The sequence below is a fragment of the Rhyacophila brunnea genome, unplaced genomic scaffold (genome assembly GCF_057557595.1).
Source record: "Rhyacophila brunnea isolate RB1 unplaced genomic scaffold, BYU_Rbru_1.0 scaffold_19, whole genome shotgun sequence".
Classification (NCBI taxonomy): Eukaryota; Metazoa; Arthropoda; class Insecta; order Trichoptera; family Rhyacophilidae; genus Rhyacophila; species Rhyacophila brunnea.
The window spans coordinates 21447430-21464438 of record NW_028232848.1 but is presented as its reverse complement, the minus strand read 5'-3'; the positions used below and the strand labels follow the sequence as shown (position 1 = coordinate 21464438).

At 35.5% G+C, this 17009-nt stretch overlaps 1 protein-coding gene across 2 annotated transcripts in view; it reads left to right on the top strand.

Moving 5' to 3' along the window:
* Positions 1-17009, top strand: part of LOC147072842 (fibrillin-3-like) — a 198139-nt gene that overhangs the window by 152504 nt on the left and 28626 nt on the right. For both annotated transcript variants that reach the window (XM_085945756.1, XM_085945757.1), the window contains exons 12-29: positions 155-612; positions 731-949; positions 1432-1802; positions 3140-3368; positions 4676-4845; positions 5775-5910; positions 6436-6597; positions 6931-7113; positions 7986-8111; positions 8227-8478; positions 9861-9942; positions 10655-10821; positions 10976-11169; positions 11729-11895; positions 13571-13716; positions 13843-13947; positions 15473-15616; positions 16555-16775. In XM_085945756.1, coding sequence (XP_085801882.1) covers positions 155-612; positions 731-949; positions 1432-1802; positions 3140-3368; positions 4676-4845; positions 5775-5910; positions 6436-6597; positions 6931-7113; positions 7986-8111; positions 8227-8478; positions 9861-9942; positions 10655-10821; positions 10976-11169; positions 11729-11895; positions 13571-13716; positions 13843-13947; positions 15473-15616; positions 16555-16775 — 3532 coding nt within the window. The remainder of the gene's footprint in view (positions 1-154; positions 613-730; positions 950-1431; positions 1803-3139; positions 3369-4675; positions 4846-5774; positions 5911-6435; positions 6598-6930; positions 7114-7985; positions 8112-8226; positions 8479-9860; positions 9943-10654; positions 10822-10975; positions 11170-11728; positions 11896-13570; positions 13717-13842; positions 13948-15472; positions 15617-16554; positions 16776-17009) is intronic.

The window sequence follows — 17009 nt, the reverse complement described above, 5'->3', positions numbered from 1 at the left end:
AAAAACCTGATAGATGTCTCTGCTAGTCTTTTATATTGTTATATAGGAGTCTTCGCCACTAGTATAATCCTGTCGGATTGCTGTGCTTATTGTCTGTTTGTTGTCTGCCGATCGTCTGATTTTTTGTAATCGCAACTCAAATATTATATTTCAGATACGACTGTGAATGTTCGAAGGGCGCCGAATTGGACGACATTGATGGGCGACCGGTGTGCCTGGACATTGATGAGTGCGCCAAGGGCTACTGCCAAGGCGGTCAGTGCAAGAATCTCCCTGACAGTTTCGAGTGCATCTGTCCTTCAGGTTTCGACGTATCCAACGATGGCAAACGCTGCACGGACATGGACGAGTGTGCCCTGTCGGGAATGTGCGCCAATGGGAAATGCATCAACATGAACGGCAGCTTCAAATGCCAGTGCAAGAACGGATTCAAGCTGAGCTCCACGGGGCGAGCGTGCATCGACATAGACGAATGCTACGAGAATCCCAGGATCTGCCTGAACGGTCGCTGCGAGAACACTCCCGGCAACTACAAGTGCCACTGCATTAACGGCTTCATCGAATCCGAAGACGGTGCTTTCTGCGTTGATATTGATGAGTGCTTGAATTCAGGTGAGAAGTCTATCCTTCATAGTAGAATAACATATTTTCATCAACAGAAATCGATGGATGAAATAATAGTCACTGTGTTATATTTAAATCTTACTAACATTGAAGTATTTGCAATCAGGAATGTGCGATCATGGAAAATGCGTAAACATCGAAGGCTCCTTCCAGTGCGTATGTGACTCGGGCTACAGGATTGGACCTGATCGGAAACACTGCATCGACAATGACGAGTGTCTCAGCAGTCCCTGCCAGAGTGGAAAATGCGTCAACTCCCAAGGAAGCTTTAAGTGCGAATGTACACAGGGATTCAATCTCGGACCTGATGGAAGATCTTGCTTGGGTAAGATTTTCATCATATTATCATATACTTGAGCATTGAGTTTTGTTCTGACAATCCTCATTTAACGTATAGATGGTGTCACCATTATTAAAATGCATCAGCAAAACTTGTAAATAGATGCATTATTGTGATTGAGATTTAATTTGATCTAAACATGTTTGGTTAATTTTATAAATTTGAATTTCGCACCATTCTCAAAGCCAGACTAAAAAGAGTACAAGAACACTGAGACACAGTAGTGCATATGTACGTAATACTAAATTGTCAAAACAGCTTCCCGAAGATGGCAGTTATAAATGATAGTTTATCGACACCGTGTTATAATGTGCCAACACACAGAATATTAATTTTTCTGTTGTTACCAATTCAACCACACTAAAATATTGCAGAACTGCCATAAAATGTTTTAATTAGCACTAATTTAAATACTGTCTAATTATTACTGACAACAGTTAAGAATAACCCGGATTCCTATTATCCAGATAACAGACGAGATCTCTGCTACTCCCAATACAAAGACGGGCAGTGCCTAAACCCCACGGAGACGGCCGTGACCAAGTCCAGTTGCTGTTGTTGCACGGTGATCACGGGCCAACCTATGGGATGGGGCACGTCTTGCCAGGCCTGCCCCACACCCGGGACGCATGAATTCAACCAGCTCTGCCCTCACGGGCCCGGCCTCACCTACAACGGGAACGATATCAATGAATGCACCCAGAATCCGGACGCTTGCAAAAACGGTGCTTGTGAAAACTTGATCGGGGCTCATCGGTGCATTTGTAATCCCGGATACCAAGTGGATGCCACCGGAAAGATCTGCACCGATATTAATGAGTGTGAAATGGAGGAATCGGTTAGCCAATATATTCACATATTTTTTATTTTTAGTTAAACTAGGTATATTTTTTTCATTTTCATGTCTATTGACAAGATTAGACATGTATTTTATAGTGGTGAATGAAACTTAATATTTTCTAATTGGAACCCCATAAAATACCAAGATGGCAGCTAAAATTTAAATACTATTAGCTATAAATAGGTAGGTACTGATTCATATTATTATTTCTTTATCAGTGTCTTATCTCATTTTGTTGTTGAAATTGTGTTATTTTTGAGAAGTTTCATTTGAAATATCCAGATGAATCGAGATGAAAGTTTACTAAAATGGTTTTTAAGAAAGTTATAACCGAAGAAACGGACATACATCCCAATTTTATTATTATTATAGATTATTTTCACGAGTCCTTGGATTGGCTTTCTACCTAGTAAAGTAGGATTTTATAAAAAAATCGGTGTCTGTACTTATGTACACACAAAACAAAAAATAACAAAACAAAATATTATTGCAGAATGTACCTATTTTGGAAGAAAAAAATGTCAAAACCTGTGTTTGAAAAATTTAGCAAAACGCTATTTCTTTGCTTAAACAGATGACTGTACAACTATTTTCGTTAACAATAATAATTTATTGCAAATCAAAAGTATGTAAAACATAGCCTATTAATTTAATGGTTTAACTGAAACGTCATATTGGCTTTTGTGATGAAACATAATAAATTATTATTGTCTTCAATTATCATAAACCGCTAAAAAATAAATTGACATGGGATATACGACAAATATTATCCTAAGCTGTAAAAATATGTATTTTTGTGTATGAAGTGTCTAAATATTGTAAATTTACAACCATACCATTGTTTCAATTATTTACCAACTCAACATTCACAAAATTTATTTATTTATTGATATATAATTTTACTCATAAATAAAAGTTGCAACATTCAGTCTTTACCCAACCGGCCCAAGCCACAGCCCTCAATATCACAGCTGAAAATAATTACAAACCTCCAGCATTTAGAACACCTGCACGTCGCCGCACAAAGTAAATTTTATTGCATCGGCGGGCAAAACTTCCATCCCACGCAAAATTAATGCGTTACATTTGCGCGCACAACTTCGTCCCACGCCAAAAATACACTCTGGTCTGTTTTCCCAAACGCGCCTAAAGAAGTATAACTTCAATATTAGATAATTTTCTGTCTGCTTTGAAATTATTTTCAATTGCTGATCACCGACATCTTTGATTCTTTTTCAATGTTGCTATTATCAAAGAACCGTAGAGATCATTGTGCAATGGTTTGCCTGCCGCAATTGCACTGGTCGATTACAAACAGCTTTGTGGTATTTCAGTTGTGCGCTGGCGGTCAATGCCGCAATACACCAGGGAGCTTCCAGTGCATCTGCCCATCGGGCACCATCCACGATACCGACCTGCAGACCTGCGAAGATGTAGACGAGTGTGAAGACGACACCCTCGATGCCGCGTGCATCAACGGACAGTGCGTCAATACACACGGCTCGTATGAATGCGACTGCGAACCCGGCTTCGTACTCGATAACACTGGAAGGGTTTGTTTAGGTGAATATCTTATCTTATTAATATGCTGAATAAACAGCTGCTGTGCTTCTACCATGTAGGTATTCATGGCCCATTCGGAGACTGTCCAGCAATATAGTAGGTGAGTGAAGAAGCAGACCAAAAATCAGACTGTTAATTTTCTATTGGTGATTACCAAAAGGAACTAATGCATGCATTACAGTAAGTTAGCCGGGAGGGTGAATCCGGCTGATGTGTAATAAAAAATTATCACCTCCACCATCAATCTTTTGATTCATAGCCAAGTATGCTACCAATTCCATCACTGTGGCCATGATAAATATGATAATATTTACACTCGGTAGGTACACAAAACTACTTGACAAGTTTAGTAGGATACAGTATATTGCTTTGATTCTTAATTGCCTGGCCAACTATATAAATTGCTCGATACTCGTGTGGCTCATCGTCAATGGATACTTAAATTTAATACATTATGTAAAGCCTCAAAGGCAAGCCTTTAGATGTTTGGTTTTTTACATTATACAAATTACAAGTATACTGAAAAAAATAATTTATGTACAAATATCATGTTACGAAGATTATGAAACTAATGAGTATTTCTTTTGGTAGTAAGCATGCCCTCTGAACCTCTGTGGAAGTGAAGATGTGATGAATTATAGTGATGATGAGAATTCCGTGTGCACAATTGCCATACATTGACAAGGACGATGTTGAAGATTATGAAAACGGAGAGCAAAACAAAAAGTTGCACTTCTGTCCACACACATTCATTGTATTTGTAACATTTCAACCCATAGTCCATGCCCACGAGGTACCAATTACAGTAGGTAGTCAAACACATGCTGGAAACATACAGAGTTGTTAAAATTACACAGATTTATTATGACTAAGCCGGGAATTGATCCCGGAACCCCAGCTATGAGAAATCGATTGGACTACGAGGGCCACCAATTGTTTCAGGAATTCAGGACCAGAGATTGCTTTCTTAGATAGAATTTTTCATCACACGGTTTCAGTATTAGCATTCTCTAGTAGTCTTGTAAAATCTAGCAAATTTAGTAAAATTCAATGTGCAGTCTGGTAAAACAGTTCTCAACTTATTTTTTGACTGAGAAATAAATTTCTTTGAGCACCATTCACATTCATAAAAGGAGAAGAAAGAACACATAAATTCCAACATATAAACAGATAATCATGGAACTTTGGGTAATTCTGAAACATCAGGTTACTATAAAGAGTCCATAGTGAAAGACCAGCTAAAATCCATGTAACAATTATTAATTTGTTTTATAATAAATGGTCTTTGTTGATATCTTTGTTTGCAGATAATCGCAAAAGCTCATGCTGGACACGCCTCATACACGGCAAATGTGAATCGAGTCTCCCGAGACTAGTTCTTCGCCAAGAGTGCTGCTGCACGGTTGGCCTGGCCTGGGGATCCCCCTGCAAAGCCTGCGACCTATCAATCTGCGACTGTCCTAAGGGATTTGCCAAGGTATTTTATCACATGCATATTACATTATAATAATATTGTTGTGTACCAATGAGATTTGATTTTTTGTCCTGGCGTCATGGAGACACCTTTACAATCGACTATTATAATCAACCAACACCTAAATGGTTGCATCCTACATAATACCGATAGGCCGACCAATGAACGACTTCGATTGTCTAATGAACTGTCAGAAATTGTGTGTGCTTCAAATTTAGCTAAAAGCCTTTCCTATATGATAAATTAATGTTTTTTACCATATGGACAGACATACTAAAAGACTGAAAAGTAATCGGTAAGTTTATCAGCATTATTGGCAAATCTAAAGGAAACAAATTTAAATTTATTTATTTACACGGAGTGAATATTACTAATAATTAGATACATGTTTATAGTCATCAAGCTGATGAAGTGGCAATAGGCCGGACATGCTGCTTCGTGGGTAAACAACGGCTGGACAAGTACCGTGTTACCGGAAGGGCACTGAACGACCACAGGGCTGCTTTAAAATCCACTAAATCTCATCAAGTACAACAGATTGTGGTAGCAAAGAATTAGGGACCATGAAGTGTGGAAAAAGTTGTGTGGGGACCTTCATTCGGTAGTGGATCGTCTCCGGCTGATGATGATGATGATGTTGTTCAGATCATATTCTTATGAAATGTATCTTAACAGAATATTTTTATGAGGAATTGTTATTAGACATTCACTCAACCCATTGTGTCCTTGCTTTGTACAAAACACACATTGAAAAATAAAATATATGATTTTGAGCTACTGGGTTTGAGCCCATGATCCATGGCTTTGGCAGCAGGCGTCCTGCCACTACTCCACTGCAGACATAAGATAGTGGAAGCCCATATATAATTTCGTTTTATTAGTTAAGATATTTTATTATCAGTATTACTAATTACTCTTTGTTTTGGTTACAGTTGGATGGGAAAGCATGCTCCGATATTAATGAATGCTCTCTGAACCCTGACATTTGTCGTGGAGGAGGCACCTGCATTAACACTGAAGGCAGCTACACTTGCTCCTGTCCGCCTGGATTGACTCTGGATTCCACTGGTATACTTTTCAAATCATTAATTGCCTAATAGACAGTGGTATAGTGGGGTACGAGTGCATGTAGTCGACGCTCTGTGATTTTTTTCTTCAGCGGAATGTGATCTAAAACATTTTCAAACATTTTGCACACAAAACCAATTATATAGAATTTAATGAAATTGACTAGTGTTTCCTTGAATACGTCATAATTGAATAATTTATAGCTGTTTTCATTTGAGGGGGTGCCTCTTACATCGATTCCCTGACCGCATGGCTAACTTCTGACCAACTTCGTTTTTCTTTGCAAAAAAAGAATGGTGTGGTAATTTTACATAATATAGATTACACACATCGGCAAGACACATCTTGTTTTTGCAAGAGCGGATCTGAGAAGGGTCTAATGTTTTTTTTGGGACAGCCAAAATGCGTCTGTATTGACACCTATAGGGATTTTATGAACCTTTGAACTGAAACTATGCAAGATATCAATTTTTAAAAAAAGTGTGAAGTTAAGTAAACTTGAATTGCTACATTCGTTGTTAAAAGGTTCTCGCTGCCAGGACATGCGACGTGAAGCTTGCTACACCGACCACAAGCACGGACAATGCACACATTCCGTGGAAGGAGTCTTCAGTAAAGGCATCTGTTGCTGTTCACCTGTCGGCAAGGCGTGGGGCGGAGATAAGTGTGAAGCATGCCCTAGACCAGGTAAGCCATTTATCAAAAATTATAAAGATATCTGACATTACTTCTGCTTTCTTGAAAGGGCTATCCCGTAGCAAATTGGTGCTTTTCTTATTAAAGTGGAATATGCATAACTAGGAAAGACCTCAAAAACATACCTATTAGAAAAAACCTAGCAAAAATTTTAGTTTAGTTTACTCTTAGCTCCTATGTATGTAAATGGATATCGTAATCATCCATCAGAAATTATCTGATTAAGTCAAACAATTACATTAAATTATTTTAAATTACGAACTAAAAAAAAATTAAATAAGTACGTTTTTTAATATCATAATCAACCCATTTGGTTTACAATAGGCTCGACATCTTTTGCGGAGCTGTGTCCGAAAGGCGAAGGTTTCATTGAGAGGATAGACATCAATGAGTGCACGGAATTCCCTGGAATCTGTCAAAATGGCCGCTGCAAGAACTCGGTTGGAAGCTATAGCTGCCGCTGTAACAAAGGATACGAACTCGATGAAAACAAACTCAAATGCATTGGTGAGTACCTACTACATGTTGAAATGTTGATTTATGGTAATTAATTTAGTCAATGAATAGATCATTGTGAAATGAAGAAATTCATATTTACTTAGGTATTATTGCTTCTGTAAACAGTAGTTATAGTTTTACTGTCATTAACCGAAGAAAATACGCTAATGCTAGAAACACATTAGAATCATGTCATGTGAATGCACATGAGCTCACGGTAAATAATTCACTCTACCGGCAAAAAGTGTGCAATGTTGTTTTACTTGATATTCAAAATGTTATCAGACAGATGCTCCCATCATGTCGCATTTAGTAGTCACATTTTGAGCTGGAAATAAATAGTGTCAAATAAAATGCATTAGAACCACACTACGGTTACCTCACGCGCACCACGCCACACCACCAACCTCACACGTAATATAACACTACATTTTTGGGTAGGTACCTATTAAATTTATTTTATTATGGGAATGTAATATGCAAAAGTGCTAGTATGTTGATTTTCAAGCAAATCTGGTTGTATTAGCGTTTTTATGAGAAATTTTAAGCTGTTGGCAATGTAAAAAAGTGTTAAGATCCAATGTCCACACTCCAGATGCGTATTTTGCAGCTATAGGTACCTATTTAAGAGTACCTACTAGATTTTTTGAAGTTAATTTAACAAAAAATTGAAAAAGACATGCATATTCAATTCATCTATAGAAAAATTAAATCAAATTTGAGATTATTAGAAGGTCATTCATATTTGATTGCAGATTATAATATTATTCAAGACTTTGAATTGACAGTGTCTGGTTATTTTTGTTTTAGTCTTTGTCATATTTGATGGGGTTCTACAATCAATATAATAATTTTGTATATGTCAATTTTATGATTCACAGACATAAATGAATGCGAAATCGTGCACGAAGTTTGTGGAAATGGAACTTGTCGTAACACGGAAGGAAGTTTCCAATGCGATTGTCATGACGGCTACACCAGCAACAATATGATGAAAGTTTGCATGGGTAAGTAATAAAAAAAAAATATTTTTAGATTGGTATCACGATTTAACCGAGCCATATGTTAATGTGTCTTATAAACATTACCTCTTAAAATCATAAAATTACATTTCATTCCCAGATATAAATGAATGCACGGATACACCCGGACTGTGCCACGGGGGCCGCTGTGTGAACACACAAGGCTCCTTCAAGTGCAACTGCCCTGCCGGTCACGAGCTGGCCCCCGACCAGAAGTCCTGCAAGGACATCGATGAGTGCTCCAGAACTAGCGGCATCTGTTCCAATGGAGTCTGCGAGAACATGATGGGGACTTATCAATGCGTTTGCGATGATGGCTATACTCAAACCGATTTCAAATCACATTGCAAAGGTAATATTACTAATTCTAAGTAATTTAATTAAGTATTATATATAAAAAGTCTATAAAAAGAATACAACATGCATCAGGGATTCATTTAAGAAATGTCATGTTCAAATAAAATTCATTTGAATTCGTAACTTGAATGTTTCAAATTTCATTACAAATATCTAGCAGGAGTTGAATAAAATTGAGGTTCCAATATGCATATCGATATATTTTTTAATCACTTTCTAATTATTAATTGAATCATTGAATCACAATTGAATCATCAACTAAAAGTCAACATTGGATACTAACTTGTTAATTTAAACTGTGGCCAGTTGGAAAAATGATATAAGTATTTCATAATAATGTTTAGCTTTGTTCACATTATTTGTGGACATATGGTGACTATGATATTATTGAGGTTTATTACTGATCAATATGCCTTTATTAGGCTTTAGAGGTCACAAGATTACAATTTGTTTCCTGTATATTTGTGAAACAGTGACAAGACAAGAGACAATCAATATACCTAATATTATTATGAAAAAAATGAAAGTAAGATTTTGAATAATGAAACAAAAGAGCATCACATCTTGTAAAGCAGTGTTGCCAAATCTAGAACTGTCATCTGGCAAAATGCCAATGTTTTTTACCAACAGATATATTGTGGATACTTACATCATTCTATTTTCCCCATAGTGCAAAAATTATATGTTAAAGTGTCATGGCCGATATATATGAAAGGATCGTCAGTATTGTAGTTCTCGAAATGGCCTCGCTTCACGTTAAACTTGCCGTAGTCTACCTTCATTTTATAATTATTATGATTACATAAGTATCATCGACGATGTGTACATAATAATATTTTATGCATAAAAATAGATTTGAATCATTGAACATGTAATTATTGCTTTAATGATTACACTTAATGAGGCTAATATCCTTAATAATATTCGACTGTGTTTAGGAAAAAGGGCGTAACCCTCGATTTTTCGAAAAGTGCTTTTATTAGATATTAACAATGTATACAACTAAATACACGTTCTGTAAAAAGGAAGTAAGCCGCAAATGCCGATTTATTATCTAAATTCAGGTTTTAATTGAGCTTTAATTAAATTTTAATTTAAGGAAAAAAGCATTTACCCTCAATTTTAATGATTTTCTGTAATAACTTCTTTAATTATTAGTAGATCGAAAAGATATTACACCAAATCATCAATCATCATGCACCCAATGTCTGTGCTTTTTTTTTTTATTAATATTAAACCAAAATCATTCAAAAAACGTTTTTTGCCTCACCTGTAAAATTTGTTCTGTGTGGGTTACGCCCTTTTTCCTAAACACGGTCGATCTATTAATTTTGGTTATAAATACATGTGCTATTTTATAATATCTCTATTTTTTAGATATTGACGAATGTGAAGAAAGCCACACCAATTGTGACGGCGAATGCATCAATACTCCTGGAAGTTACTCTTGTGCATGCCTGTAGGTATAATTTTATAAATTTTTAAACACTTTTCAGAAGAAAATTGATTGACCAAGACACGTCACAATAAAATGTATTATACGTTAGATACAGATATGTATACAATATGAGATTGTTTGATCACTGAAAATGTAATAGTCCAGAGCATAGGGCATTCACACGATTGCGTGGAAGGATGCAGAGTATGTCCAAAAAAATGCCTCCTCATCATCACGTTTTTAACTGAAAAAATAACTGCTAAAGAAAAAAAATTCTCATTTCACAGCACTTTTTAAGTAAATATGGCAGCAGCTTTCCCATTGATACGATTTATGTAACGTGGAATGTATATTTTGTATCAGTTGAGAATGTCCTATTGAAGTCGACGAAACCGGTCCTAACCGTTATTAAATTATGTGGAATAAGTGCATACCATAATTATTTTGAATTTTATTTAAATTAATATAATATCCTTCCACAAGAAATTATTGATAGTCAAGAACACTATTAAATTTGATTAGCAGTTAATGCATAAACACCGAAATAATGTCCTTGCTGTAATAACTCAACACACTTCAACCACTGGCAAGTAGGCTAAAGATCATCTATGATCTCTGGATCAAGGCAGAAACAAAATAATCAACCTTGTCACATCTGAGTCATAATTTTATCATTTGATTCTATCACCAAACAATTGATTAAATAATATTTTATAATGCATTCAATTTCTAGCCCTGGTTTCGCTCTTCAACTGGACGGTCGCACGTGCGTAGACATTAACGAGTGCATAGATAGCCCACGTATCTGCGGAGGAGGCCGCTGCATTAACAGGCAAGGAGGACACGCCTGTCAGTGCGGAGAAGGACTGATTTCCAATGTTGACTCTACCACTTGCTTGGGTAAAATAACCTTTATTCTTCTTCAGTTAGAATTGTAATCTTTGACGCATTGTAAAATTTAGGGTGAGCTGCAAATAAAAGCAATTTTATGTGTATCTGAGTTTTAAAATAATTTATTATGTTAATATTTGCCTTTTTCTCTCTCTCTTTCTAGATGTGGATGAATGTTCTACGAAAGTGGATATCTGCGGTAATGGCGATTGCTCGAACACTGTTGGAAGTTTTGTTTGCCGGTGTGAAGATGGCTACTCTGTCAAGCCTGAAGAAGGTCCCGAATGCAGTGACGATGACGAATGCTTCCTCGGAACTCACAATTGCGACCAATTTGCTGACTGCATCAATCTACCAGTGAGTAATTATCATGTCTTCATTATTTTATGATTGACATGTGCTTGAATCCCACTCAGTTCAACTGTTTTTCTAATAGAAATCTTTAAAAATTATGTATTTTCTATAATAAAGAATATAACATTCTTAAATCTTGTATATGTGTCGCTGAGTTTCAAAACCCGCTATAACACTTTTTCATTATGTTGAGAAAATCAATAAAAACTTTTTGAACTAAAAAGGTTTTTGAACGTTTCAGTAGTGTTATAGCGGGTATTGATAGACGCATTGATTTTGTTTCACAAATGACAGTTAACCATAGCGGATTTTGAAAGAAGCGATAAAATTTTCATGTAGAGATTTTAATAACAAATCCCTCGATATATATTTTAATTATTTCAAAAAAGTGTTATAGCGGGTTCTGAAACTCAGCGACACATATATTCTATTCAGTATTGAATAAAATATTATTAATGCAAATTTTCATTTGCATATTATTTGTCTATTTTATTGTCAAAAATAGAAAAAAACACATTTTACACAATGTCATGAAGACTATTTTATTATGTGTTTATTGCAGGGTTCGTTCCAGTGCCGATGTAAGGACGGATTCACAGGGAATGGCGTCAACTGCTTAGACATTAACGAGTGCCTCACTAACAATGCCGGTTGTCATCCGGATGCACAGTGTATCAACAATGATGGCTCGTTCAAATGTGCTTGTGACACGGGTTTTAAAGGAAACGGGTAAGAAACTATCCATCACAAATGTTCCCATAATAACCTCATAGGGACTTCTTTACTGGAAGCTACATCGGTAAGACATTTGGATTCTCGAGCCATGATAAATATAGCTTGGCAGGTGGTAGATAAAATAGAAACATAAGTCTATATTCGTCTATGTTTTAAAATATAGCTTAGTTATTTTTTTTATTTTTGTACCATATACGTTATTGAACGTTAGCTATCTTTTCCCCATCGGATGCTGATCTAAACAGAATGAAGTACTGACCTCAAACCGGTCTCTAAGATTCTTAAGCCAGAATATTTTTCTTCTGCCAGAGCCTCACTTACCTTTGACGAAGTTACCAGAAGTTGACATCTCTTGTGATGCCACATGATACGGCGAAAGTTTGCCAACATACTAGTTTCTACTTCTTTGGCCTTTTACATCCTCAACATGTTGCCTCAACGACTATGTAGCATGTATCTGTACAGCCACATTTCGAAAGCTTCACATTCTTCGAGTCTTATTTCGGTGAGTGTATATGCCTCCACTCCATATATTATGCTCATAAAACTCATAAAGCATCTTACCATTCGTATCATTCGGAGTACAACCTTAGTATAATAATGGAATGTGTCCTCTCTAACGCCACTCCATTTGCTTTGCTTTTATTTGTTAAAAGCTGCACCATTTTGAAAAAACAAGATTCAAAAAAATCACCAACAAATTCCTACGTAGTTGCAGAGTAGCGATTCTCCTCAAGTATCGGAGAACCGTTTTTTCTAGAGTCAGAGTCAAATGCTGATGGCACACATCATACCCGTAATATTATTATCTGCCTGTAACTAAACTAGAATTGACAATTATTATGGCAATGTAACCATGACATTTTTTCATCGGGGACTTCGATGCATTATCCAAACTCCTTACTCATTTTGTATCAACGTATTATAATAACTGTGTGAAATTGTATTCATAATATTTAATGTCTAATGTAAATTCATTGAATAAAAAAAATTGTGACCATGTTGGAACTTTCGTTTTTAAATACACCAATTTCCCATATTGAAATCTCGTTTGATCCTCTGTCGTCCCTGTGAAGGTAAACAGAAGTCTTAAGGTTACCTACGCTACATAATTAAGAAGTAATAAAATATTACAGAATAAAATACAATAATCAAAGAAGTATTTATAGGAATATAAATTTATTGATAGTAAATTAAACCCATAATAAATTAACTGACATGAGAAATTTGCAATGTTGAGAATATGGTAAGATAGGGAAGAAAATGAAGAAAATTATGGAATGCACATGTGGAACCGACGGATGAAACTAGGATCCTACACATGATGCACTGCACGGAAGACCCTTGTCGTCATTGTTGGCTCCCCTTTGAAAATTTGTATAAAAGAGACCTAATAATCTACAAGTGTAAGAAATAGAAGAAGAAATATGGTAGTATTAAACTAAAAATCTAACCTAACATTAACTAGGTATGGTAGATGATCTAATGACCAGGATATGGTCAATCCAGTTTGATTTAACCATTTAAAAAATCGCATCTGTACAAGATGGTGTAACCAGTTTTATTGGAGTTGAGATTGGGTCGATTCTCTGTACTTAGGTTTGGTGGCCAACTGTAAGATGGCGTTGTTTTAATAATCGAAAGTAATAATTCATATTTATTTTTTCAGATATTCTTGCGTAGATATTGATGAGTGTTCGAATGACCCAAATTTATGCGAGAACGGCCATTGTTTAAACTCCCCAGGAGCGTTCAGCTGCGATTGCGAAATGGGTTTCATGCACCCCAACGAGAAAAACTATCAATCCTGCGTTGGTAAGATTATACCTATAATTTATTTGCAATAGTAAGAATGCATACAATGTTACACAATCAAAATAATATAATAATATGATGTATGAAATTATACTTTGTATTGTGATATACAATTTTTCTTTTCAGATATCAATGAATGTCAAATGTTCAACAACTTGTGCGTCTACGGAAGGTGTGAAAATGTTTTTGGAATGTTCAAGTGTCAGTGCAATGATGGCTACAAAATTGATGGTAAATATTACTCTTCCATTAAATGAATTGCGCAGAATAAAAGTGTTAGTCTACATATTCTTAGGCCGAGATCTGTCACTGATCATTAAATACCTATTAGCCGTTTTTCAGGTAATTAGTATTTAGTGTTTAATGGAAAATGGATGTGCGCACGTAAATTGTATATGGCGGTATGTGCACACAATGGATAACCTGGATATCTGCTGTCATATTTTAATCAGAAATTAAATAAATAGTCTTTAATGTTGTTTACCTGTAGATAATATTATATAGGTATTATGCAAACACAAAAGATTTGCTTATTAATATACTAATTTGATTGTCATGTGAATGAATAAACATGGGTGCCGGCAGCATGGTGCAAGGTGGTGCAAGTGCACCACCTTTAGTACAAATTTTTTTAGATAATTATATTAATTTTAGTTTAGCATTTCATTGATAATTACTTACACACATACCTACATCATATACTCCGTATGTAAACAACGCTGCTGATGCCTATGCGTACCTACGTAGAAAAATAATGCGCATAATTTTGTTAAAAAATCAAATTATTTCAGGAGGTATTACATGTCAATGTAAAAGGTACTGACTGTGATGATTATGAACGAAATATTCTTGGTTGTTATAGTTTAGATATGAATTACTAGCCGCTTAAGCGGTACCGTTATAGTAAGGTTTAAGTAAATGAATGTCGAAGGGACAGGGGACAATAGGGTGGCTGCATATATCCAACAATTGGTGGAATAAGAATTTGAGTTTTCTTACATGCACCACCTTACACAAAATTCTGATGGCGCCAATGTGAATAAATATATGCATAAGAAGACACTGTAGGTATACTGTATCCGCAATGCGTCCGTTTATTCAATTAATCACTTATATGGATTAAATCATTTAAAGTTTATGTTAACTATTAATTAATTCACGATTAAATAAAAATACGCGCAATTGAAATTTTGAAAAATGTTCACAGTTTTAATTGTGGATTGCAGGTGTTGTCTTGCTAATAATTAAGATTTTTGTATTTGTCATTCAATTTTGATATTTTTGCATTACTTTCAATGCTAAAATTTAACGTAACTTCGATATTCTATTTTTATTCAAATCTATCAATCAAAACTCATAAAATTCGATTAAACTGAAGATTGATTAGTTTTTGACAACCTTGTATGTGAAATTTACTAATCAGAGGTGATGTTTCGACTAGTCGTTTACCCCATTTACACAAATAAGCAGTGTGATTAATTTGGCATATAAAACTCATTTTTCCATTTTAAAATTTTAATGACTTCTGTCTTTTCCTACCACCTTTCACACATAGATATATCAGCAACTATCGATATAGTCGTATACAGTATTTTTTTATTGAAGTATGTGGTGGTGAAAACACTAATCAGAGGTTCCCAATTTGGTTTATAATGAGGGTTGAATTCCTCGGAAAAATTTCCACCGTGAGACAGAATGATGTATTTTCAAATCAGGCATTATATTATCAGCTTGTTAATTAATTATTAATTTACAGAAAGTGGTGGCAACTGCACAGACATAGACGAGTGTCAAAGTCCACAGTCTTGCCTATATGGAACTTGTGTCAACACCCAAGGAGGCTACAAATGTGAATGTCCCCTCGACTATGAACTCGTATCAGAGGGCAACGCATGTGTCGGTCAGTATATAACTCATTTTTTGTCAAAATACGACCCATAAAATCATACATATTTTTAAAATACATGAGAGTACTCGATTCCTTTGTGATACTAAACGCATCAATATGAATAAAAACTTACATTTATTATTCCTTGGTCTATTGTTTGAGCCCCGCATTAGTTGAAGTACAGTCTTATTCAAATTCAGATTCAAATTATTTAATTTACATAATATAACAAACATGACAAATTATAAATTGAAACATTCACAACATGACATAAAAAAAGTGTACAATATTGAAAAAAAAATACAGGGTAATATGAGCAAATAATAAAAATATAAAAATAAAAAGCGCACTGAATGAACTAAGTAGACACTACCTTAAAAACCTATAAAACAACGTCCACCTAAACTCACTCTTACGTAAGTGGAATATATCAATATCTGAAGTGATATTATTGCACTCCCAATTGGCAGGTTAGTTATGCACCTTGGGAGAACAAACAATGGTTGCTTCCGATTTCTAAGATAATTATCAGATACACACAAGTCAATACTACCAAGAATGGCGGAGTTTCCATTTACGCCGTGTATAAGTCAGAAAAAATATGTAGCTAAATAAAGATTCTTTCTAAATGTTAAACTACAGTATATAAGCATACCTAAGAGAAAGTCAGTCGGATAGAGCCACGGATAATATCCATTCAGCTGAAAGTAAAGCAGTCTCAAAAATTTCTTCTGATCCCTCCACCATAAGCCTGTACTTCAGCTGATGCAACTCATTCTCAAGTCTGCTTCTAGCTAAGGAGTGTTATAACATAGAGGGTTCAAAAGAATTTTTGAGTCTCCTTCATTTTCCGACCGACTTTTTCATAAGAGTGCTAAAAATTTAAAGAGATATTGAATTGAATTTATGTAGTGAAATTGTGGTTAATATTATCCCATTTTGTTTCTTAGATCGGCGTAACTCCCTCTGTTATCTGGATCACGTGTTTGATCGCCGCACGGGAAGAATTCGCTGTCAACATCCTCTGTCTGATGATGTGACGCGCGCTTCATGCTGCTGCTCTATAGGTAAAGCGTGGGGACCCCGCTGCCAGGAGTGCCCTCAACCGGATACAGATGAATATCGTGTGCTCTGCCCCGGAGGACCAGGATATAAACCCAACGTTAACACGGTGAGTTCAGCAAAGTCGTTCGATTGCTTAAATATTACTACATCAAACTTCCATTGCAAATTTGCAAACTGGTTTTGGATAGTTTGGTATTTTTCATGTAATTATGTGAAATACATTGGTTTGATGTTAAAGCATTGGTGTTTCACAATATATAATACCAGGGGCGGCTCTACTTTAAGGCTTCATAGGGATTATCCCCACATTCATATCAAGTCAAAAATACACATCAGATAT